At 36.6% G+C, this 27,100-nt stretch overlaps 1 protein-coding gene across 4 annotated transcripts in view; it reads left to right on the top strand.

The window, feature by feature from the left end:
• Positions 1-270: 270 nt before the first annotated feature.
• The window catches only part of LOC124410069 (carbonic anhydrase-related protein 10), an 85,898-nt gene continuing 59,068 nt past the window's right edge, over positions 271-27,100 (top strand). For 3 of the 4 annotated variants that reach the window (XM_046888185.1, XM_046888187.1, XM_046888186.1), the window contains exon 1: positions 272-493. In XM_046888185.1, coding sequence (XP_046744141.1) covers positions 430-493 — 64 coding nt within the window. In that variant the 5' untranslated portion in view covers positions 272-429. Of the gene's footprint in view, positions 494-27,100 lie in introns of all 4 variants that reach the window. The other variant, XM_046888184.1, reaches the window with a different exon arrangement.

The raw sequence follows: 27,100 nt of genomic DNA, 5'->3' as shown, positions 1-27,100 counted from the left end.
ATACGGAATGATAGCAATAGCGAAACAAGAACAAAAAAAGAAGAAACAACAAATTTTTAACCGCGGCGTTGCGTAAGCGCGTCGTTAAAACTACGATCGCAGATCCATGGATTTGTATATCAGCATTCAGCGCTGATAGATCATCAGCGAAAATTCTCGAGCGTTGAAGAAAATCAATTTTGTAATAAAACGAGGATAAATTCGTTTTAAATCGTGAAAAAGAATCAGAGAAGATACGAATAAAAATTGTGTGAAAGTGAACGTAGCTGCCGTTTCGGCGACAACAATAAGTGAAGGAAACGGAGGTGGTGGAAATTTATACGATAATTACAAATGCATTTAATACGTCGATGGACATTAGAAATATAAAAAAAAAAAGAGATAAATCAATCAAAAGTATAATATAATCGTTTCTAATATCGTACGAAAATGTTATATCTGCGGTGCAGGCGATTTTTCTGTCTCCTCAGCGTTTTCGCCAGCGTTATTATCGGTGAGTGAAATTTATTCTATCTACATTATATTATCGATAATTAACGTAAAAGAATCTAATGAAAATGATAAAAATGATAATAACACGAGTCAACAAAAAAAAAATACAATTTTATTTTAGTTTTGATTTGAATTAATAAATTTTGATTCTGTATATGGAATAATAACGAAAATCTTCATTCTTTTTCGTTGATAAATAAGTCTCGAAGTTTTTGGTCGATAGTAGATATATAAGCAGCAGGTAGCAGCGTGTTAATTAAAATAAAAAGCAAACTGAAACTCATCTAATAAAACTATCTTTTTTTCTCTTATTAGTAACGTTGAAAAAATCAAAATTTGTCCTTTAGAACCCAGATTCAAAATTCATCTTGACCGGTACGTGTAATAATAACAATTCCGTGTTCTGGTTTGATTTTTTTTATCACGACCTCTTTTTTCATCCCCTTTTTACGTTACTCGTCTCATCGTTCTCGAATTTCTTCCACTTTCTTCGACGATGCTGTCTGATGTATGTTATTATTGTGACTATTATTATCATCATTATCATTTTCATTAATATCAATATTATTATTATTATTGTTTTTATTACACCCAAGCCGATATCTAATTATAGCGTATGAAGATATATGTATAAAATAACCGAGAAAATGAAACCGCACATTTAGGCGTTAACCTATACACATGCACCGATATATATATATATATCTATGCTACATAAACGTATACTGTGTACATAAGAAAATTGAGCCACACCCGTTAAAAGAACCCTGACTTATACTCATATTTTACACAGCCCTTCTTCCTTGGCACGCATGCCTTATTACAACTGCACGCGTGTTACATAATTTTACTTATACCCTATATACCTATACTATACTGTATATAACCATACGTATGTATATAGGCAAGAATAAGTCACTAGGTAAGTCAGTTCGGAAAATTTTTATTCTTCACAGTATAATAAAAAAAAAACGTATCGTTGTTCAGTGATTCGCATGCACGTACAAAATCGATTGAGAATTAGAAACAAACTAATTTAAAAAAAATTAAGAATCGAAAAGAATGAATCCAAAACTCTGATAATAGTGGCGCGAAAAAATTGAGGGACGTACTTGTTGCAGGTTTTTTTGTTTTCTCCAATTTTAGAGACACCAATTTTGATTCAAATGCATTATATTTTTTCATATCTTATGTTTATCATTATAATATATAATGTGGAGGTTAGAGTATACATATGCGCACATAGGAGGATAAAATACATATATGTGAGCACCGTTACGTATGGTTTCAGTGTCCATGAGCAACGTGTGAATGTAGGACGAATTCGCTCTCGCTTCGAGCTCACAAATTCGTGATAGAAACCCGACAAAACCTGCTGACGTAGCTGCGATGGGAGTGGGGGGGGGGGGGGGGGGGGGGGGGGATAGATACGCGATGCCTGATTTGATAGAGTCCCACGTTGCGCGGAATTGGAGAACGAGAGGAAAATAGACAGATAGAGGAAGAGAGAGCGGAAAGAACGATGAAAAACGAAAGATAATATTTAAAAAAAAAAAAAACAACTCTGTCTCAGTCACCGGAAATCAATTTCCCACCCCCCTCCTCGCTCTTTTTTCAGTTCTCGTTACCGAATTTTAAATTATTTCATTTCACGTTATACTGTTATTTATATACATTTGAGATGTATTTAATTTTTGAAATAAATTGAAAAGAAAAAAAAAAAGAAAAAAAAACTGAAATCGCGTGGCGGGAAACATTTTTATTGCACACTGTACCGAATACAATGTATAATATAAAAACTTCTGGAGAAAGTTTATTTTTATTTATTAATTTGTTTCATATTTTTGATCTTGTTTTTTTTTCCCAGCGCTTTGAGCTTCTTCTCCCAGTGATTTTATCTCTTATTTTATAGTTTTCCGGCTTCTTTAAACGGGGGAAAGAGAGGAAAAATAAAATTTTTTAACAAAGGAATCGAGCCTAGGAATAAAATGAGCGAAATATTAAGGTGGATTCTGAAAGACTGCTGTGAAGGGTGCAGGTAGTGCAATTTCTCGTTGAAAAGGCGCCGAGCGTTGCTGCTCATCTTTCGAAGCTTTTCGAGCTTTTGGATGCACGATGAAGGCTGCCGGTTGGTTTCGTTTCGTTTCATTTTTTCCCCTTGAAGATTATAATACACGCGGTTTTCACCGCCATTTATTAAGAGATGGTATTTTCTTCAGCTTTTCCGAAAACAAGAAGAAGAAACGAGATTTGCGTATTTTTTAAATCTTTTTTCAATTCTATTTTCACACGCCAGTATAGTCTGCATTGAAACGTAGAGGACAAAATATTGTTCACTATATTGTCCTTTTTCATATCCATTTAAGGATCATTAATCCTCTTTTTTTTATCTACTTATCTGATTATCTCAAAGAAAAAATTCCCTCGAAGATATTTATATTTTACATCAATATATGGATTGCGAGTTATTTTTCAATCAATGAGTAAATTTTATTTATAATTATTAGAAATTATCTCAGCGAATAAACATAATTACTTCCATTATACTTATGTATAATATCCAGAATGTGTTTATCGAGTTGTAAAAACTTTCTTACCTACTCGTAAATTCTAAATTAGAAAAATTACGGCGAAATCAGATTTGTCGAGTTACTTACTTTGTGTCCCGAAACTGAGGGTGGAGAGATGAAGTCGCATCTCAAGACTCGAATTTAGTCCACTCGAGATAGACATTCACTTGGAAATAATTAGGAGGAGCGATTTTTTATTTTTTTTTTCAACTTCGAGGGGGATGGTTGAAAGTGTATAGATCAAGTTAAGTTGTAAATTAACGAGTTATTTGTAAAAAAAACCCCAAAATTTCGCCTTTAAATCAAGATTTGCGGCGAAGGCAATGGCGGAATTTTCCGGAAAATCGAGAATTAAACTTTCCCCTCCCCCCCCTCACACACCCGGGATTTAAAAAAGAAAATCGCTCTCCCTAATTATTTCCAGGTTGAGCTATTTTTATGTCTTTCTTGACTGGACTAATTGGTTTCGAGGGAGATTTTCGATCCCCGTTTTCTCATCAGTATCGTTTAATGATCACGTCTCGTCGCGTCGTGATGGCGGTTTTGACGTAAAGATTAAACGATCACTTTGCGGCTGTATGAAAATATCCAAGGATTACAGCCTCGGTCTGGAGTATTCTTAGCTAGAAGGGGAATGACCAATGGGAAACAGGAATGATAAACCGGATATCGAATTCCTCCCCTCAGCAAGAACCGCGGTGAGCCTTTAATCCCCGCTTAATCTTACCTTTTTTTTTTCGATAATACATCGACCGGCTGGTAACTGATATCCACCTTAATTAAAAGTCATTATCGAGGGTCAAGGATATCGAGGATATAAATTCGTACAGTACCTCCCTTGTGCTGCAGCCTCATTTTCAAATTTCAGGTTAGAATTCGCAGGGTGCGAAGTAGAAACGAGGGAACGACTCTCTTTTCAACGTTCATTTAATTTTATGAACTATTCGCAAGTGGTTCAGACTGTTTTAAAATATAAAAAAGAGTCAGTCTTTTACCGAGTTTTTATTTGTTAATCAATTGTGAAACTAATTATCATTTGGTTATTTTAAGGTGCGCAGATTTCGTTGATAATCACTTCAGAATATTATAAATGCAGCCGCTTTTATAGTCTTGATTTCTAGCAGCTCATTGAGAATCAGAAATTTAGGATTCACGTTTTCATGTGGATTTTAGAAGCAAATTATTTTCATAGTACAAAAAAAAAAACAAAGATTGCAAACAGTAAATATTTATTGAAATAGTTGAGTGATTGATTATTCAAGACTCGTAATTTAAACCTCAGCCTTACTTGTCCAGTCTTTGCGGCATAATTTATTTGTTCCAATATTCCATAAGAAATGGTATAAATTTAGATACTTAGAAAACTGGAAAAACTGGAACAAAAAAAAAAAAAAATAAACATAAAAAGATACTGAGAAGTTAGAAACACTCGAAATCTTACGTTGCATACACCCGGTTGAATGTGGCCTGAGAAAGAATAGTTTGTTAAACACTCGCTTAAGGTTATTTTAAATCGACGAAAGTGAAGCAACAGAAAATCATTCGAAATCACTTACAATAACTGTATTCTGCCAATTTACTTGAGGTAATTCCGAGTCATTTTAAAAGTTATCTAAAGTCTCCCTATATATACACGAGTGAATTTCGAGTTATTTAAGGCAGAGAAACAGGGTTTTCAAGTTCGAGGGAGGGAGAAAATGAAATGTTAGGGTTGTCTTCGGTGACAAAAAGAATTGAAAATTACTCTTGAAGTAACTTCGAAGTGCCTTTGTGGAGTTGGCTGATAGTGGGAAGGGGGAACTCGACTCAGTCGATAAAGAAGAACACTGCCGTGTTGACACTGCTGCAGCGGGCGTGTTGTCGAGGGGTGCCGGAAATGAAAATCTGCTCTCTAAGTCTGGAGCTTTTCACTCGTTGATACCGGATGCTTGAATAACATTATCACCCGCGGAGAGTTACTTCAAACACACTTTTTCATCTCGATACCGTATCTATAGAATATCACCGCCGAGAATAGAATTTGACAAATTTTTGTTGTTGAAAATTTTTTCAAAATTCAAGTGAATTAATGAGCCAAGAGAAATTTCTGAATTTCGTTACAATACAATTATTTTCTATGACAAATGAGCAGATATAACGGGTTCGTTCTCGATACAGATTTCCTTACCGACATTTACTGACACTTATGGTCTTGCCAACTATCGTTATGCGTAATTGAAATAACGGTCTTTACACAACAATTTAAATTAAAGTACACACAGTTTTTAATAAATAACAAGTTTTTCTTGTTCGACTCTTAGCTTTACGTTTCAACAAAGTTTTATTCACTTGTAAAATTGTTTAATTATGTGTAGTAGCAATACTGAAGTTCGGAGTTACTGAATCAAAGTGTTTGTTGATTTTACTCGATTTGCACACCGCACGTGAATTCCAAATTCATTTTGAGTTCAATTTAATTCTGTACTCTTCGATGTTAAATTTCGTTCGGATTTCTGTCTTTTGGGATTTTTGGAAGGACAAAGGTAGGAGGGATTTGAGAAGAAGTTCGTCATCGATGAGTTAAGTTTTTAGGGAAGTCAGCACGAGACAATTGGTCTGTAAGGGCCAATCGGTGGGTGCTGACAGGATATATATATATATTGTCTATTCGCATTTTTAGGAATAGAGGATGTTGCGAAATGCTTATGAATTTCCTGTCTCATGCTCTCCGCGTTTCAGTTTACAGGTTTACCTTATTGATCTTATTGTGTCAAAAATCTGTTGCGAGAGTTTATTAATCCGAATCTCAGATTACGCATCTTGTGTGCAGGTTAACGTTTGAAGATATTCCGTTCAGATGTGAAAACATATACATATATATCGCTTAGCATTGCATAGCTACCAGCTTGCTTCTGCTTCATAACGGATAGAATATGATGCACAAGAATTATGAATGCAAGAATTTTGTAATCCAAGATCTAAGAACTTGTGGTAAGAGCCGTTATGGTAATTTCGTGTCGGTAATTAGTTGCGCGGAAGGGACGCGGCCGCGATTAGGTGTACCGGATGGGACGTAATACACCAATAACGAACGTTCGAAGAAATCTTATGAATAAATATTCCCTATTTTCAAATCGTTTGACTTGAATTATAAGCTCAAAATTTGGATAAAATTTTTTCAGTAAATATAATATAGCGCTTCTGGAACACAGTTCCAATTCCCGCCACCAGAGTTCCAGAAAATGCAAAAAAGTTTTCCAGAAATAAAATTCCCATTTGATTATCACGTAAAAAAAGTTTTCAGAAAACATTTTCTCGTTTCTGGAATACTTTTTTTTACATTTCGACTATGTTTCAGAACCGTTATATTATATCTACTTTTTTCAGCCCTTGTAGAAGGTTTTTACGGTTTATTCTTAGTTAAAAATCGAATGCAAATTCGTAACTTGAGTCGAAAAATGGCCTGAGCTTGCCCTTCCAGCTGTGCAGGGTATAATAACGTTGTATTATAAGATCGTTGCCGTTGTGCAAAATTGTATATATGTATATGCGTGTAATATACGTCGTACAATGGAATAAGATTTGAAGAAATTAGTTGGCTTGCCAACCAGCAGCTGCTGCCCTCTTCTACTCATTTTCCTCGATCTCCTAGGTTATTAAACATTGACTGTAAGGGTCGAAAGTTTTCTTTGTCGATCATACCTTTTTAGATTATTACAATAAAACAGGAGAAATAAAAGGACCAGCACTTTTTTTGTCAATCATGCAGACTTTTTTACTTTTCAACACCTTTGGTGATGCACGAAAAGTATTCATTTCGGTCGAAAATCACTTCTTCTAATTTCAACGAATCTTTACGTTTTTGAAACTCGAATTTTTTTAAAGAAATGATCTCGGAATCGGCTCAGTGACAAAATTTAAAATTTACTGGATTTTAAAACCATATGTAGACTGTAATAGACATCAAAAATTGCCATGTACCGTTTAATTTGAACTTTTAGTTCAACCGAAAATAAGTAGTCAATGTTTTATTAACAAACTGATACTTTTTCCTCTTTATTACTGTTTCTAAATTGAACGCATTCCGAGTTTATTAATTTATTATTGAACAAATTATGAGTTTTTTTGTTACTCATTCAAAGTTTTAATTTTTTTTTAACACTTTTTTCTTTGTTTTAATGATAGACCTATAGGTTTTCTTATCTGATTTATAATTTGTTCCACACTCGAAGTTATACATCTATTTTTCTAATCATTAAAAACGTTTTTTATACATACCCGTAAAAAGTTGCTTTTGTTTTTTCTCTTCACTCGTTTTCATCGCCTTTCTTATAAAGTGTTTCTTATAATTTTCGATTGACAGGAAATTGAAAAAAAACGAATAAATGTGTGAAAAAATGGAACAAAAAAACATGTCAAGTAGCTTTTAGGTATAAACTTTACAAGCTGCTTCTGTCTCGGGCCTAAAGATTCGACGTAGAGAGCAATTCTTTTTTGTTCCGCTTCTGTTCTTCTTCTTCTTCTTTTTCTTTCACGCCACTTACTTTTCCTTTACCTATACACATATGTATATTATAAGCATATAAAATCCATGCAGACTTGTTTGCGCCTTATTGTCTATTACACAGCTTTTGCCAAAAAAAGTTGACTAAGTGCACTTTTATCTAAAGTGAAAAGTATCTTGCGTGCGAAATAAGAGAAAGTAAATGAATGATTGAGAAATAATAAAAAAAAAAAAAAAAAAATTCCAAATCTCAATTGTATCGATCGACAACCAACAGCGGAATTATATAACATCAAAATTGATCATCACTGCCTAATGAAATATGTAATATGTAATACGTGATGAAATATCTGTTATCACGAAATGCCGTAACACGAAGTCCAGATTATTAATACACCACTTATCGCATGTGAGATGAATTTAATCTTAATCTTTTCGTTTCTCGTTCCTGCTTATCATTATAATTATAGAAGCGCGCCTTAATTCTTCCATTTTACCCTCTCCCCTTCTCGCCCCCTCTCTCCTCTCCTCTCCTCTCCTCTCCTCTCCTCTCCTCTCCGTCATGATACGGCATTCACCTTCTAATTTCAGGTTTATTTTCTTTCACCCTCCTCCTATCTTCCTTCCTTCTCACCCGCCTCGCCAGGCGTCAGTAACGGTCTGTCCAAGACACGGACACGGCGATGCAGAGGGGATGGAAGTGGAACTGGAAGTCGAGGGGTGAGCGAGTTTGCTTCTCGTATAATAGCATAATATTCTACAAAAGACGCAAGGAACCTCGATGTTATAACGAGGAACTTTCTTACCGGCGTGGCATGGCAGCATCTCCTACCGTTTATACATATATACATATATACATATATACATATATACATATACACCTGCTGCTGCTGCTGCACACAGTGGCCCGTGTAACTCGCATCCGTTCGCTCGTTCGCTTACTTTGCAGCCTCCTTCGTTATATGCCGCAGTAATAATTTAACCTTATTCTAAGATTTAGCGCTGCGTAGGTAACAAATTAGCAAAAAAATAAAATACGAAAAATTAAATTGACGAAAATATACGTGTGTAGAAAAATTAAAGATCTAGAATAAAACGAGGAATCTATAAAAACGGTGTACTTTCGCTGCGATTAATAAATTATCATTCCTACCTTCTAACTATAATTCGATTTCTTAGACATAAATAAACAAGAAACATCAGATAATAATTATGATAATAGTAACAACAATGATTTAGCGGGTGGCAGAAAAAAAATATAAAATGTTATCAATATTTAGGCTGTTTTTTGCGGTTATACTGTATACAAAATAGGAAACAAGAGAAATTTTGTCGCGCATATTAAAGATGCATGGGGCGTATAGTCAGGTGAAAAATGTGTTGAATTTAAAAAATCCCTTATTTTCAGGAGGGAGAAGTATGAGTGTAAGAGTTTGGGGAAGAAGTCTTTGGCACTATAAACTCGATGGGCGTGGGTAGGTGTGTATATATAATTATATATATATATATATATATGTAAACAAGGGGGCGAGCCGATAGACGGGGGTGTTTTCTACGTCTGGCTCTTCTTAGGGGTTGTTAAGATCGACGCCTGGTGCGTTTTCCGCGGCAGCTGAAAGAGAAAAACAAGAATAAGAAGAAGAAGAAAAAAAGAGAAGCTTCGCCCGAGGGAAAATGCTCGACTTTTTAAAGAACAGAGTCCTTAAATACCTGTATATACACCGCCCCTTCCACCCTATTCTCAATCTCTCTCTCTCTCTCTCTTTCTCTCTCTATGTTCTCCAAATTTCGAACCTGCCTCCATGGCGTGAAATTCATCCACCCACTCGGAGAGAAAGCGAAAGAAAAAGAGAAAGAGAAAGAGAGAAAGAGAGCTTGTGTATAAGGGTATAAGTGATAAGGTGAAACTTTTCATTGTGCACGTGTTAATTATATTCTGAAACAAAATTTTTATCCAAAGTCAATGCAAGCGGAAGAGGCTGCGTGCCTTGTTTTGTTCCTTTCTGTACAGCGTGAGTCGCAGGGTTAGGAAAATGAATGAATGAATGAATGAATGAATGAAGGCAGGAAGGAAAGAATGAAGGAAGGAAGAGTGCTGAATTATCAGGGGAAACGAGATCGCATTTCGCTTCCTGTCGATGTCAGTGGGAGGCTGTGAGAGAATGACGCGATGATAATTATAAGCGTGATTCGCTATTCGTGTAAACCAGATTAACGATTATTTTTTGTGTTTTTGTTTCACGACTCCATTTCCAATACCTACGTCTGAGATCTAAAGACTTTATCGGTCAGATGTACAGCCCTGTAAAAAATTATCTCTCAATTAAGTAATTACGAAACAAAGACTGAATCGCGAATTTAATTCGATTAAAAAAATATGGAGGAATTCGAAAGACGAGAAAGAAACGTCGGATTTGTACTGAAAAATCTACGCTATATATGTTGACTTTTCTAATTTTTCAAAATTCTCTACGACAGAATTCGCTATTGTTGAAAACTCGATGTTGCAACTCATCTATTTTTCAATCCTTCTACACTTATACCCTCATTCTATTTTCTTTTTCAATTAACCACGAGCCTCTGCGTCTCAATTTATCGGCTCGATCGATCCTTAATCTTTCGAACGAAATCGAGCGATGCGAACACCCGACTCTACACTCCGGTCCAATAGTGACGTGTATTGCGGTGATAATGACCCGGGAATATCGAAGTAACGAGCCATCGGGTCTGCGGAGAGGGTGGAGGATGAGGATGAGGAGGAGGGGGAGGAGGAGGAGGGGGAGGAGGAGAGTTGCGGGATCGAGTTGAGTGGGGGGATACGTGAGCTGAATTAGGCGTTTGAAACTGGCCGAATTGCTTTTGCCAAACTTTGGATTGGCTACGTTCGCTCTTCGCCTCTCTCCAAACCACGAAAAGGTGGAGAAGGAGAGAAGGAGAGGCGCGCAGGTATGTGGGGTGCGGGTTATATTCGTCTATACGTGGGTCGTGATTGCCACCCGAGGGGTTGTCGTCCTCCGGCATTCGAAAGTCGACGAAAAAAGAGAAAAAGAAAAAAATAAGCTCAAAAGTTGATCAAATATTTACCAGAAGTCAGGCTCGAGAATTAAGAAATGGATAAAACGCGGCCGAACCAAAACTTGGGAAAAGAGAGAAAAAAAAAAAAAAAAAAAAAAACGTCCACGGCACCATCTCTACCAATCTTATTTCACCCGCATAGATTAGATTTAAGAATAATATACAGCGAACAACGTCCCTGCAATGCGATAGAAATGAATCCGGTTTTTTTTTTCTCTCCCTTTTCGCAATTTATTTTTAAGGATCAATTAAAGGGGGGGACACAGCTTGGATGACCTAAAATCATACCTATTTTTAGGAGATTTTTCTTTTTGAAGAAAATGAAAACAACAATTTGAGTATCAAGGCTTTATTATTGATTGTTTCGAAAATATTTTAGAATTTTTTTATTGAGATTAATAACAAAATGGTGACATGGCACATATTAGTAGCGAACGACCACGATTTCAATCTGTTGGCGTAGATTCGTTTATCAATTTTTATCAGATCGACTTGAAGTTTTAACACAATCTTTAAAACTTGTTTATTGAATCGAGATCGTGGCTATATTTTTTAATTTCGATCATAAATTTTTTTTATCAAAAGTTTCTCAACAATTTTTTGTTGATAATCGTATATATTTGAAATTTTTTTTTTTTTAGCATTCGGGCAATGAACTCGAATCCGAAAAGATATTTTTAACTGGTTTAAACTATCAATTCTAATATCCTCAAACTCGAATAGCTCTAAGTGTTTTGATAAAAAGAAAAAAAAATAATTATTTTTTAATCTTCATTTTGCCATTATGACGCGCGGATTATTGTAAACGCAATGAGATTTTTTCCCTGCGTTTGTGTAGGAGAAATTTTGCAGAGGGATTGAAATGTAATTGGAATATCTTGTTTGCCCGAAAGAGGCGGGCTGCTGTTTTATTTCCTTTCTTTTCTCTCTCTCTCTCTCTCTCTCTCGAACTCCCAAAGTCTGCTCTCGGTAAAACGTGTGGCTCTTGTTGCTCATTAGATTTTTTAGAAATTCCCTGAATGTCTTACGAGGGTGAAGTAAGTAACGTTACTCCAAAAACGTGATTATTTTTAGGAGAAATCGTTACTTCAAAACTTCAGGATCGTCTGAAATTTCATAAACCCTGATAAACAAACCATACTCAAATTTTTTACAGCGAACTCTTTGAAAGTCATTCAGATATCGCACAATACTAACTTCACGTAACGTTACTAACTTCAGTCTTGTAATTTCTTTTACTTTCTTTTACTCTAGTTAACTCGATCGGGCATAGATCTGTTCGTGCTGGACCAATCTTTCGAGATTCATGTAATAGGCAAGGCCTGTGACTACACGTAGCGAGATCCTTGCGTTCATTGACCCGGCTCGCATTCCTTAACGATGGCATCCTTAATGCTATCTGCGTGCCTTGGCTGAACGTTCATGGGTGACACGAATGAATCGTACGATATATGGCGTTTTGCGATGTATGTATAGAGTATGCGGAATGCGTCTGCTCCGGGTGTATGGATTTCTTGGATTCTTTTTCTTGTACCGACACCTATCGCCTCTATTCTATAATCCGTCTCCACCGCCAGCTTACGATTAGTCTAATCTTAATCTTGTCGTCTTATTTCGTTTCACCGACTTGTCTATTCTATATTATTTATTCGTTATACTTTACATACTTATTTTTAATATGTCTGTAGCTGCTAAGGGTTACTATCCCGCGATCAAATAAATATCCTTTTCTCTCTCTCTCTCTCTCTCCCTCTCTCGACACCCTCGGACGGCTTCGGTTGGCCGAGTTGGTACTTGATTTACGGAGTTTGTTGAAAAATACACTTTTTTCCGCGGTACATTTGCTAATTCACCCTCCTCCCCGAAAGTGTCACTCGACTGGAGGGTGGCTCCGCTCGGCGTTGCGCCGCCGCTCTCACACAGATATTGTATACATATGTACACACACACACACACATAGTGGTACATAGTATACGAATGCAGAAAACCCCGCCAGCATTTAATTTCCGTTCCCTGTTTTATTATACTTTTTTTCTTCATTTTCTCATCTGGTGGCATTACGATATAGGTACATAAGATTTGTAAGCATTGCGGTACGAAATATAGTGAGAATGCGTGTGTAAAAGGAAATTTTCCAACGAGTTCCGAAAATCTGACTTTGACAAAGTTTGTTATTATTATTAGTATTATCATTTATTTCGGATAATCGGTTGTTCGTAATTAAAAAAGTGTCAATTTTTTCACAGTCTTGAAACCTTTAACCCTTTCGAAAAAATCTATTATATATATGTATCTACTATATATATATATGTATATATATATATATCATAGAAAAAAATATCGAACTGACCATGCAACGTTATTATCAAACGCGTATAATGATTCTTTGTTATTGAAAATATATTTCGTTGTAATATTCGGATTTTTGGCTTTCTCTGCTTTTTCCTATTACCCCTGTGTTCTTTTTTTTTTTCCTCTTCCGACTCTTTCATTTCCTCCACTCTTCGCAACGCGATGATCATGATCGATGTGAGTCTCTGAAGCAGCAGGTAAATGCGGCAAAAGCATTCACGCGAGAGTTAGCTCTCGTTATCCGTTTTACCACTGCATGCAGCGTTGACAATTCGAACCAACCGCTTTCACCCCCCCCCCCCCCCCTTTCACCCCTTTTCACCGCCCGCATCACCGACGCCAAATTGTTTAAAACCCCGTACAAAGCTGCCCACTCCCTCTGTGTGTGTGTGTGTGTGTGTGTGTGTGTGTTTTTTTTGTCTTGTCATTTTGTTTTTGTTTATCTATACCTCGCCTTTCTTCTTTTCATTCTTGTCTGCCATTGTTTTATTCATCCCCTCTTTTTCTTTCTCCTATTTGTTGTTTGGCTTCTCTTCTCTCGTCTCTCCGCCAGCTTTTCCCACTGTTTTTATACCCTATACCACGTACACACAACGACATGTATGTATGTATGTATGTATACATATATGTACACGCATACGTCAAACTGACAATGCCGAGAGTAAGCGCAGATTGAAATCGAAGCTTTGTATTATACATAGACCCCCACATGTAAAATTCTTCCTGTGCTGAATTCGCACAATGGGCTCTCTGCTCGTTTATCTCGGATTTTGTGTAAAACGATTTATTTCATACTTATTATTCTCGCGCAGGAACAGATCTGATATACATACATATATATGTATGTATATTATATACTACACAATCTTCTTGTTTCAGGACTGATATATATATATATGTATATATCGCAATGCACTACCATCTCGGTACTTTTATCAATAGTATTATACAATTCAACCATACGACGCGTTTAATGGAGAGTAAATTTTTACTCAACTTATTAAATTTCTATTTTTCTGTTCATTTCGTTTTTCAAATATTATTCGAATTACAAAAATATTTATTATAAAAGTAACCATATTTAATATGAATTATCGCGATAGTTTCAAGAAAGTATTGTACGAGGGATCGTGATCGAAAAGAATATAGTATCTCGTACTACAGATTTTCCCTTCACTTCAACAAAGCTTTAAAAAATGAAAATAGTTAAGGAATGTGCGGTTAAGATGATTAGAAATTTTTCTCGTTGCTCTTCGGGCCTGAGATTTCGTCAACATCGGTTCATCCGGATACCGTCACGAGTAGCGCCAGGTTGAACGAGATATAGTCGAATGGCGGAGGATCGGGTTGCGTAATTTGAAAATTTTCGGATCGAGTTTGGACCCTCAGCCTAATCCCGGGCCTGGCTTTAGCCCTAACCACAAACGCGGTCCGAACCGCCCCGTTATGCAGGCCAGTTAAAATCCCCCGGAGGGTGGTGAAAGTGCCCTAACAGGAGCGGCTTAGGAACTCTTCGTAGTGCAGGACAATCGGCCAAAGGATGAAAGATTCCTCGGGAAAACCGCGGAGCGAATAGTTTCAGAATTGAAAATAAAGTTCGTCAGAGCGACAACTTCATTGCCATAATTAATCTCCGAATGCCAATTTAGTCGATTAATAAGGGGTGAAAACTGGTCTCAAGTTTTACCCCGAGAAATCTAAAAAAAATTTTCTTTAAAACCAATTGACTTTATTCACTATCAGCAGACGATAATATGCACGGTTTTTTCACCCTTGGGGGTTGCATCCCTTAAAATTTGAGGGTTGTTTTTACCTCCTGGACGGTTGAATTAACACGTAACAAAAGATTTGTGTTCAATGTGTTTTTATGTGCCATAAGATATCGCGGAATGAGAAAAAACGCTGGGAAGCAACTCGCGTACTTTCCTTAGTGATGAAAGACCAGAAAACCAAACGACAGCAGTTGGCTTTCCATTCATCATTGCCGTAACGATCAACCTGCGCATCGCTCTCTTGGCGAAAGTTCCCCTTTTATTTCCCTTTCAATTCATGGTGCCCGTTGAATATCGAAGCCTCGTTTCTTGAGGCGCGCGATGATCCTTCGAAAATCGATCCTCTGTGCACCACTTGAAACGTCAACTTGACGGCAAGTTCATCGGGTTTTTTACCTTCTCATTCTTCTTAGGTTACGAATGAACAAATCTTCAATTGTGACTTGGTACCTACTCAAAGCGATGATTCTCTTTGCGGATTTTGTTCAAGCTACTGCGGGTTGCGTTTAGACTACGGAAAGACTTTTACCGAAAGGACGAAACGTCGTCGTCGTCGTGCAGTTTATTTCTACTGAAACTCAGATCTCTTCGACTTCTCACGAGCAAATAGCTTCCACTTCCGGAAATTCACTACGTGATTTATATCGCCCTCTATAGCCGGAAGTAGAGACCATCAAGTTCTCTCGCTGGAACCCCTCTTCCTGCCACCTATATCCACGTGCCACGTGATCCAAGGGACATCCTTCGACGCACCTTCTCTTCCTCAAAAATTTTATACGTAGGTGTGTTATACAGCTTGACTTAATTTTTTTTTTTGAAAATTCAATTCATTGCCTCGGTTTCATCGTGTTGTAGTGGTTGATTTTTTTGCTGGTATTTATCGAAGGGCAAAGTTTCTGTATTTTCGTTACTTAGCGTGCGTTGATCTTTATTGGTCGGGTAGTTTTCGCGTTATACAAATGGAAAAATTAAAAACAAATACAAAATCTTATTTGTTCGTGTTTTGTGAACTCGAGACGCATCCAAGCTGGAAGTTTTTAGACTGCCCCATCAGGGTCAGCAAAATTAACCACTTGTTTTCGTTTTTCCAAACAGTGTCTTGTATCAACATTGTTATCGAGGGCTTGTCAATTACCTCGATGAACCGATTGTTGAAAATTTCATCGGATATCTTTCTCCTTTCTTGTTTTTAAAGAGAAGCTTAAAATCTGATCAATTATAATACGATGTACAGTACCTTCTCCTCGTTGTCTCATTTTCTGTCTTAAATATCTCGAAGTGAATTACTCTCGATTCTTGGGTCCATAAGGTATACCTAAAAAAAAAAAAAAAACAAAAAAAAAACACCGTAACATAGAAAAATTCCCTGAGAAAGCGACCCGAGGGTTTTTTTTTTTTTCTCTTTAATCCATAGAATCAATGCCTGACTAATCCCAATCCCGAGTCTGAACCTGCCTTCAAAGAAGCTTACTAAGCTAGTTGGAAAACCGTAATAATGACGGCGCTCGTCGAACAATGCATACTGCTGCCGCTGATTCGAATGTGGAGAAGTGGCCGGTGTGACCTGTTAGCTAAAATTGTCTGATAATCCATTTACGCCTCTGGACGTCGCGTCGCCCCCTTTTCACCCCCCATATTCCCACTCCCGACGGATCGCGCGGGGCGCAAACAGCAAGCTTTCAACGGGACCGAGAGAACAGGGCTTAGCATTCAAATGGGGGCAATTTGCAGCAGGTGATAAAGGTGATAAAGGTGACACAGTGGTTGCAGCGCCTAACGCCAAACGCCTAACGCCTAACGCCACCTCCCTTCCATCCTCCCTCTACCCAACTCTCGACCACTCTCGAGGTGTTAAGCTCCTAAATAGCTACCCCCTTCGCGGGTGTGTGTGTGTGTGTGAAAGAGAGAGAGAGAGAGAGAGAGAGACTCTGTAAGCCATACTATCCTGCAGCCCGCAGCGAATGCTGCAAGCGACGGCTTTGAACGAACGCAGAAGCGTAATTTTTAAGGTATAACGTGGTTTGAAATAATAAAGAACTGGAGAATTGTGTTTTTTTTTTTTTTTGTTTTGTTTTTTTTTTTATTTCGTGGTGTTATATGGAAGGAAAAAATGGAATTAGCAGAAATTCCCTTCCAAGCAAACTCAACTGAGAATTAAAATTATATTTTGTTCTGGTAATTGAAATAATACTTAACGATGATATGATTTTGAGGTCCGTGAGGAATTTTTTTTTTAACTCATCGAATTTTCCGGCTTCCTGCTTCTTGTTTTTTAACAACGCAAATCCTTCGCTAGTCGCTAATGCCGTCTGAGTTCTCTGTGCAACCGTTTTCAACGCCGACACCGACGTTCCTCCAGTGAAAACGATATCTATATAGGATATTCCACTTCGATTCGACTACGGTCTGATCATTACCCTCTTGGATTTGCTCCGCGATTTTCTACATCGCTGTTCCAATTTTAAATATCATTCCAATTTCTCTCAAATTTTTCTTACCCCCCAAGCGCTTACAGAACTTCTTAGGTGATGATATTTTGACAGTGATAGCGAAATTTTTCAAAATTATGATAAAAATTGACATATACTCTATCACCGAAACCTTGAATATTTTAATTCAATCAATTCACAATAACTGTCAAAATATCACCATATAAGGAGCTGCGGTGGAAAAAATCTAAGACAACATAAAATAATTTTTAGAATTTAGATAGCGGTATAAAAAATTGCGGAAAAAATCCCAGAAGGTGAATTCGACCCTAGTCGAATTAACGTGGAATATCCCATATACATACACATTATATACACATGTAATGTCTATGCATCGGAAAACATTCGCTCTCTTGTGGGAATAATGTTGATTAGTGTATGCGTATAGTTATACAAAGTGTTGGTATTACACGATTATGTTACAGGGATGTACACGAATACGTATAACCGCGTGCATGCATGATGTGCAAGTGGATAGACAGATCATAATTCTTGTGGGATGATACACGCATTCTCTTGATAAGATCCCCCCAGAAGGTGTCTCAACTTTTCTCATCACCTTTATCGTGTTGAACTTGAAGTAAACTGATAAGTTTTTTTTCTCTCTCTCTCTTCGCTTGCAATGCTACAGAAATTATCATTTGATATTTGTGCATTTTTTAATAGAAGTTATGCAACTGAGTTGAAATTGGTTTGCGTATTGAAAAAAAAAAAAAAATGAATAACATTAGCCTGCAGATTATCGACGGTGTTTAAGAGCACTCATTCAGCACCAGGGTAAAACACTCTAACGGGAGTTTGCCGAATTTTCCCAATTCCCGCGGGATCATTATTACTTTGACAATTTGTGAACAAGGCTCAGCGATATCGCACCCTTAAATGTATATATACGTATGCCTATGTATATATCTAATTCTGTACCTTCGAAATCGTCGCGATTCCATTCCAGAATATACTTTATAACATCCGACTAATATGCGGGATTATTGCCCCCTCACGGTATATATAGTATAGTAGTAGGTAATGATCGAGAGTTTGAAGGATTTTGTCTACGCGCGTTTTAAATGAAATTGGAATGAAATCACTCGGAAGGTGTGAAGAAATAAAATCCAATTCCAATCTTACAATTAGACGAGACGCGAAGTGGAACGAAATAATTAAGACAGTATTTAGGGAGAACAATTTCGATCGAGAAAAAGAAATTACGAATCTTGAATCAGATCTTATAAATGAAATAACGTAAAATAAGATTGTAAAGAATGAAAAAATTTCAAACCTCGGATCAGATAACAATTGAGAATCGAAGAACAAAGAACAGTAAGTAAAAGTTGCTAAAAGAAACGTCGCTTTCACTCGAGAGAACGCGGCAGCGATGATCGGGGGTTGGCTCGTTTGAAATTTCTTTACTCCATAACCCTCACTTGTTGCTTCGGGCGTCGCGGCGCCGGCTTGACACGCGAACCGAGAGTCTGGAGGGCTTAGCGGAGTCAGGAGTCAGAGGCCGTATACATTTTTCCTCATTTTTACCCCTCCCACCCTCCTTTTCTCTCTCTCTCTCTCTCTCTCTCTCTCTCTCCCTCTCTCAATCCGTCCCTCGATTCTCCTTCGTGCTGCCCTTTTTGTCCCTCCAGGTCTTTTCCAATGTTCTCCAAAAATCTAATTCCTTCAAACCTTTTTCCAGTGTTTTTAAAATCAGGATCAGATATATTATACAGATAATTCTTTATTGCATTTTAGATTTGGTTTTTTCTATTAAAGGTTACATTTTCATAGGAAAATCGCGAGACGAGATTTGGTAGGCGTGAATAGAAATTGGAAGCAATCGAAACAGATATCAAGATATAATGAATTTATTCATAAACCGTTATTCTCACTATTCCCACTATTGCCACTATTCCTTGCACGTTTTACACTTTTCTCGCCATTCCCATTATTGTTACTATATTACTTGCACTATTTTCACTATTGTCACTATTCCAACTATTGATATTATTTCCTGCGCTATTCTAGCTATTGTCATTACTTCCATGATTACCACTTTACCCACTATTTTTACTATTTCCACTGTTATTATTCCTGCTTATATTATTACTAAAAAGAAAACATAATCTCATTCTGCATTGAAAATATCTCGAATATACCTTCACATCTATATATATATATAGTACTAAATACATCAATATATATACCTACAGAGCAAATAGTTTCAATTTTTCAGATAAAAAATCTCTATTTTATACTGAAAAACATTAACCCGTTGATATCGGCGCGTGCAATATAGATTAGAAAAAAAAAAGCGTGCGAAAACAGAGAAAGCAAAGAAAATAAAAATCGCACACCTCGAGAGAAGAAAAGTGACAGCAACTGAGGTGTGAGAGAGGTGAAGGGGGGCTGAGCTGAAGGTGTTTGGCTGGCACTGAATGGGTTAATGGAAAATCACTATCCGCTGTGACGAGGGTGAGAGGTTGTTCATCGCTCGCCCCACGAGAATGGGTAGAGAGATAGAGATAGAGAGAGAGAGAGAGTGGGAGAGAAATATGGTGATTCCTCTTGCAATTTATCCCTTTATCGCGTTTTCATCACCCCCATAAAGAGACGAGCACGATCTGCACACGCGTAGTTCTCTCTTGTATTTTCTGTATGTTATATGTATATAAGCGCGTTGTTGTATACACCCCTTGTTGTTCGTCCACCTTGCCGCCCTAATCTCGACTGTTCCACCCTTATCACACCCCGTCGAACATCCGCGATATTGCTCGGTTAGCATTGCAATTTTAACACCGTTCGGATGAAACTTTTTCCTCCTCTTTTACGCGCGCACAAAAGTCGAGGCAGGCACAACTCCGATCGTAATGACGCTTTTTGGGAACCTGAGTCGAGTGAAGAAATTTTGAAATTTACGAAAAAACAAAAGAAAAGTAAAAACGAAACAACTACTCGTGCAGTCTTGTAAATTTTTTTTTTTTTTTTTCAAATTATTCATTTGAGGCGAAACCACCACCGACTGTATATTTTGATAGTTGTATATCTATTACAACTCGTATAAACGACACTGCAAGATAAAATTTAGATATTGAAAAAATGTACAAAAACGATTAAACGAAAACCTTGGGTGTTAATATCGAGCAATTTTTTTTTTTTTTTATAAATTTTCAATTACTAATCTGTCTTTTTTTTCCTTTCTCCACCCCCCCCCTCCCCTCCTTTTTTTCTCCTTTGTTGGAATGAAATAAAATATCATATCGTAGCGTGGACTGAACAAAAAAAAGAAAGAAAAAAAAAAAAAACTCAGACACACGAACAGAGGCAAATAACAGTGCAGGGGAAAAAATATAAATTTCATCCGCGTCGAAGCTGAAGCACGTTTTTCGTTACATAAGCATACATGTGTGTATTGTATATATATATATATATATACATATATTTATATATACACTTTACTATGTACTCAACTGTCGGTTTTAATTGCAGTTTGGAAATGAATCTAGGAGATCGAGGGCCCTGTTGTTATTGCCGGAAATTCGCGCTCGTTCAAACTCAGAGGCCGACTTTAATTAACGTATCACTCGAGCCTGTAGTTAATTAACTATATACATACATATAGTTAGCGTTTAGTTATTTTTGCGAATATAGGTTCAACGGGTCTAAATCACACATATATATATCTATATTATAAACCAAATTATTATATTACTTGTTGCACACCTGAAGATAGTTTCATAAAAAGAAAAAATCAAAAAAAAAAAAAAAAAAAAAACAAAGTAAATAATTAAATTCGCCACTTTATTGGTCATTGGTTGGAATTTTTTCTCGCCAATTTGACGTTAACTTGTTCGCGCAGTGATCGACCCTTTCATCATATGGGTATATGGATGACATACATATGTATAGCATATATGTAGGTATACCTGTCGTTTGCGGGGGTTGAAACAAGGATCTGGCGAACCGCCGCGGGTGTCACAGCCGGTGATTCGGGCCGAAACGGAAACCTCGAAAACCCTGCGAAACTCATCCCCAATTTTCCCTTTAAACTCGTCAGTATACGGACGTAGGTAACGACGCCCTGAGAATTGCTGCAGGAAAAACCCTTTCGTCCGTATAACCCATATGTGTGTTGTTATAAACACACACACTCACACACATACAAGTCCGAGTTGTGTATAATTGGACAATAAATTTCAAGCTTTCCAGTTCCGACGAAATTAATTGCACATACGCTTTGAAACACCCTTTGCTGAACATTCTGCACGCGTCGATGTATTTCAATTTTCAATTTCTTTCTTGATTCCTTACGTTTCTTTTGTTTTTCGATTTTCATTACATTCTCTTCGCTGTCATTTTAAGAGGAGAGAAAGAAAGAAAGAAAGAAAGAAAAAAAAACAAAAAATGTAGACAAGTAAACTGACGATTAAAAAATGTTGGATTCTGTATAATCAAATATTACAATAATTAATCTGTCTGAAACGATAATTATTGTTGAGGTTTTTTCGTGTCTTATTTTTGTCGGTTCGGTTATTTTACTTTTTATTTTTAACTCTCTCATTTCTCTCTCTCTCTCTCTCTCTCTCTCTCTATCTCTCTTTTTTTTTCGTTTATTGGCTTAATTACATTAAGGAGAGAGTAATTTCTATTCCTGCGTGTTTATATGTTGTATATATAAATGTATAATGTACATATAAAGACTTTTGGACGTGGCAAAAGGGAGTAACGAAAACGTAGGAAATAAAGGTAGAACGAAAAAGAAAATAAAAGATAGGAGAAAAAAGAATAGACCAACATTCATATTTCAAATCCAGACACGCCCTAGGCCACCGGCTCTTCCATATTATGTAATCTCTCTATATATATATATATATAATATACATTACGTGTGAGTTTATAATAAAAGTACATACGTTTATATGTATGTAGAAAACCTTACGTGCGTGCATTCTTGGAATATATATATATATATATATATATATATATATATATATATATATATATATACACATATAAAATTACAGTATACGTGGTATATCGTATGGTATTGTATTATTGGAATTAGATACTTGAGCTGCATTATCGAAATTGGTTGGATCGATTTTCCACTCCGTGCTATTACACGACGACGTTCACTCCTCACTCATTTACATGCGCGCGCGCACAAACACACACACACACACACACACACACACTCACAATCCATTCATATGTGTATCGATACATGTACACGCTCGTAGAAACGCACGCGTATTGTTAATGCATAGTAATTTTTTTTCCACACGCCTTGCTCTTTGCCTTAACGATCACGATCTGTTTTTGGTTTGTTTGTTTGCTTGTTTGTTTGATTACTTGCTTTTCTCTAAGCCTTTTTTCCCTCCGGCTGGTCAGCGAACTTCTATTTTATCCACTTTTCTCTCTCTCTCTCGCTCTCTCTCTCTCTCTCTCTCGCTCTCTCTCTCTCTCTCTCTCTCTCCGTCTATCTCTCTGTCTCTCTCTTGCACCGTAATTACTGTCACATGTACTATGCATGCCCCCACATTGTATAATGCACATGTGACATGTTCTCGTGGGACGAAAACGTTTTACCCAATTTGTTTATCTCGTTTATATATATATATATATATATATATATATATATATATATATATATAATGAAAATTGCACAAACCTAGCGAAAAAACTTGTCCTTTGCATTTGCGTTCACTTTTTGCCCATTATTGGGTAAAATATTCTATTTCAGGCTTTTGTCCCCGACTGATCGCTCAACCCATTATTCATCACGCGTTCGACGTAGTAATTTCATTCTACTCTATATATGTACTGTAATATACGTATGTACATTACTTTATACATGTATTATATACGGAGTGTCTCATTTTAATCAATCCAGTCAAATATCTCGAGGAATAAAAGTGTGAGTGAAAAATGTCGTAAGGACAAAAGTTGTAAGGTTCGAAGGGGGAAAAAATAGAGAATGACAAATATTCCGTAAATGGACCCGCCAAGGTCAGATGAAGATCAATTTGGTTTTTTCTTTTTAAATGGTACAGTATATTTTTTTTTCATCAGCGTCTAAAAGGTCATCGGATTATGCACCAAAAACTACTCGCATACTCACCTAACTCACCACCTAAACACGACTGGTGATCAGATACAAGCCTGTTGATTTGCTAAGGAGGGATTCTGTCGTCCTTTGTTCTTGAGTTTGGCATGTCTAGCATATATACCTTTGTTTTTCTAAATATTTATATTTCTTTCCAAGTTTTATTGTCAATTTTCTAAAATATTTCATATTTTTAATTTACATTTTTAATCCTTCGGTTGAAATTTTGTATTAATTCAAAATTTTCTCATTTCAACTACTTTTCAAAGAAAGTCTGTTTGTTTTATCAGAAGCTTATAAAAATAAAACGTTACTCGCAAACCGTATTTTTACAATCGTGGTAACCTTTGGATTATGTCGAGACGTAAAATGGAAAAAAAATAAACCAACACATATTGCAGGTAAAAAAAACACTTTTTGCATAGATGTATAGAGATAACAAAAAAAAACAAAAAACAAAAAAAAAAAAACGAATCATCCATCGTACATACAGTAATGAATTAAAATGGGATACAATAATGCGAAATGTCGATAAAATCAAATCGAATCGAGAAAAAAAATGGAGAAAAAAAAAAAGAAACGAAAAGAAACGTGTCAGGTTTGTCGATATATCGAATCGCATATACATACACACACACACACACACACACACGAACATACACGTGCAATTCGTAAATATCTGTACTTGAAAAATATACGCGCGGATCAAAGGAAAACGTGGGAGCTTGAGGCTGATGATAAATTCGGAAGGTTTTGGGGGTTGAAAGGAGGAAGCAGCAGGTGTAACGAATATAAATCAGGAGCTTTGAATCATTCGTTTGGCTTCCTGTTTCCGGGTCTGAAACTTCCGGCGTTGGGAATCAAAAATTCCCTCGACCCCTGGGCTTCGAGCAGCGTATGGCCGTAACCTCACCCCCACCCCTTCCCTCCCCCAAAGGTATTTTAAGGAATATAAACGAGCCGAATTGCGTCATCACCGCCGTGCCCCTTATTCTGCGCCCTGCGTATCATTAAATGGATAGGATATACACCGATCCGTGTACGTATAAGGCTGCGATGCTATCTATGTATGGTTGTCTCTCCTCTTTGTCGACCCGCTCAATCAAATCAAACCGCCTCGTAAACTATCCACGTCAATTTCTTAAGGATCTATCGGACCTACAGTCGAGGCAGAAAACAAACCCCGGAAAAATAAAATTTTCCAGTACCTAATCGAAAATTCGACAGCTCATAGGAACAATAAAAAGAAAACGATATTTTAATGAACACAGGTTACATATAGTTACAAAAAATGTATGATTTATTTAGAAATATATAAATTTATCTTATCGAAAATCTGTTTTACGTGATTTGCGTGGGTTTGGAATTGACGAAAGATTTTCAATAACACACTTCGTGTCGACTGGGATATGTATTTATCAATCACCGAACTGTTTCCATAAAAATTTGTTGGTTAAAAAAATTTTTTTTTTTTTTTATCGTTCCAAAGAGATAGTCTTCTATTTCTCTATTTTGATATTTTTTTTTCACCAGACTGTACATCTGATACATCCTTGACCCCGGTTGTTATGCCCCGCTAACCACAGCGGCTGTTGCTTTTGTCAAAATAAGAAAGATGAAGGAATTTGCTAACGGTGTGTGTTGTAATGGAGCCTGTATATTAATTTTATTTTTATTTGTATTATGAAATAAATTTCGTTGAGGTGATTTGAAAAAATACATATATTTATAAGTATCATATGCACCCAATGTTTGATAACTTGTAACTTTTTTAATAAACAGGTTCGATTTCGATAGAGCAGGTTGAAAAAAAAAATTAGCCAAAGAAGCCGTAAGAAACTGAAGAATTTTAGATTCTATTCATTTTCATAGAATAGAAAAATCTCCCCCCCCCCTCCATCCCTCCCTTTTCCCCTTCTTTTCTTTCCCTCCGTCTTCGCACTTTGAATTTCACGTCCAATTCTTCGCAGATCTGCAATTCATTGCGGAGGTCGCAAAATTTTCGCTTTTGGGAGGATGAAAATTAAACATCATGGCGGCAATGATAACGCTTACGTCTCTCTGGGATTTCATTGATATTATATGCACGGCAATGGGGGACAAAAGGAAGTTTTTGCAAATAAAAAGCAAACGGCGCGGTGATGAATTCTACGAAAGTTAATTTCTCTGTAAAATCACCGCAGATGGATCCGGATTTTTTTTTATTCTTTCTTTTCACTTTGTTATCTCTCGGCTTCCGTTCTTCGGTTCAATTCTCTCTCCATTTTCTTTTATTTTCTTTTTTTTTTCCCTTTTTCTTTTACTTTTTTCTACATTCATCCGTCACCGCCTCGCTCCGTTTTACTTCGTTCTTTACTATTGTTAAAATTGCGAAGGTGTTCGATGCGACTATACATATACTTATACGTGCAACCACTACTGTTACACTACTACTACTACTACTACTAGTGTTAAATTCAATTTAAACTGCGGTCAACTAATTCCACTCTTCTCTCTGCGTCAGTCAATTCTGTCTAGCTGCTCGGTTTTTCACCCTCCCCAAAAACCAGAAACCTTTCATTCCTGCTGACGCTTGAATTTCGCGATTCAAAAATCTCTGTGCAGCAAAGTTTGAACGAAAAATGAAAGGTGGATCTTGCAGAAAATCCGATACATTTCAATAAACTTTTTTAATCAATCTCGATATTCTTCATTCAAATTTTCATAAACGGTATAGTTATTGTTGTTTACTTAAATACTTGTTGTCGGTTCTTGTTTCGTACTCATAGGTTTAGAAATATGTATATATTATAAATGATAAACAACCGCGAGCATGTTTTATGAATACATATATTAAGCTTATACGTACCGCAGTGATCATATAAATAAATTTATTTTATGTTTTCTTTTGCGGTCTCACGATTCACTTAGCAGATTAAAACATTCGGATGCTGCGTATGCGGGGGCAGCTACTATGCGTTAGGAAGATCCCATACTTTCGTATATTTGGGGGGGCAGATAAGAAAAGGGAGAAGAGAAAACGAAGAAGTGAAAGTAAAAGAAATCGCAGACGGAGACAAGCTGGTAAAAAAAAAATAAATGTGTAAAAAAATGGGAAACAGCTCAAGAAAATTACTTTTCTTTCTCGGTTTTTCGTTTCGTCCTTATTCGTCTTACGAAATTCGGCAAAAAATATCGTAATTAAATTTAATTAATTTTGTAAAATTAATACAATTATAGAAGATTAAAATATAAACGAAATTAATTTCGACATCATTCATCTTCTATATTTATCTTTACACGTGTTTGTGCATTTGTCGAATTTACTTAATACTTCTTTTCATACGCGTTTGTAGTATTATAATTATACACAGTGATGAAATGAAATCGATGAAAATCGAACGTTGACTTAGTGGGATAAAAAAATTTGTCAGATTGTATGGTGTATATGAAAAAAAAAAAAAAAAAGCTTTGATTACATGTTAATTAATTTCAAATTCAGGTTATATTGTAACCCGCACGCAAATAACGAAAGTTTCGCGAATGACCGACCTAATTACAAGTCTGGCCATACATAATGGCGGCAAACTAGACTAGGTGCTGCATATACATGACACATACACGTATGTAACCCATAGGCGCGAGCCTAACTTGTGTTTGGGGCCAAAACATGCGAGGAACAACACCCTGAGCACCATTTGACAATTTAATAATATTCCTTGCTCCCGGCCCTCCTCGTGACGCGACGCGACGACAACCCGCACGGGATATTATCCTTCCACCCCTCCGCTTCTCCTCCC

This window comes from Diprion similis, chromosome 8 (genome assembly GCF_021155765.1).
Source record: "Diprion similis isolate iyDipSimi1 chromosome 8, iyDipSimi1.1, whole genome shotgun sequence".
Classification (NCBI taxonomy): domain Eukaryota; kingdom Metazoa; phylum Arthropoda; class Insecta; order Hymenoptera; family Diprionidae; genus Diprion; species Diprion similis.
Note: the sequence above shows the minus strand (reverse complement) of the source record. Positions and strands in the feature narration are given on the sequence as shown.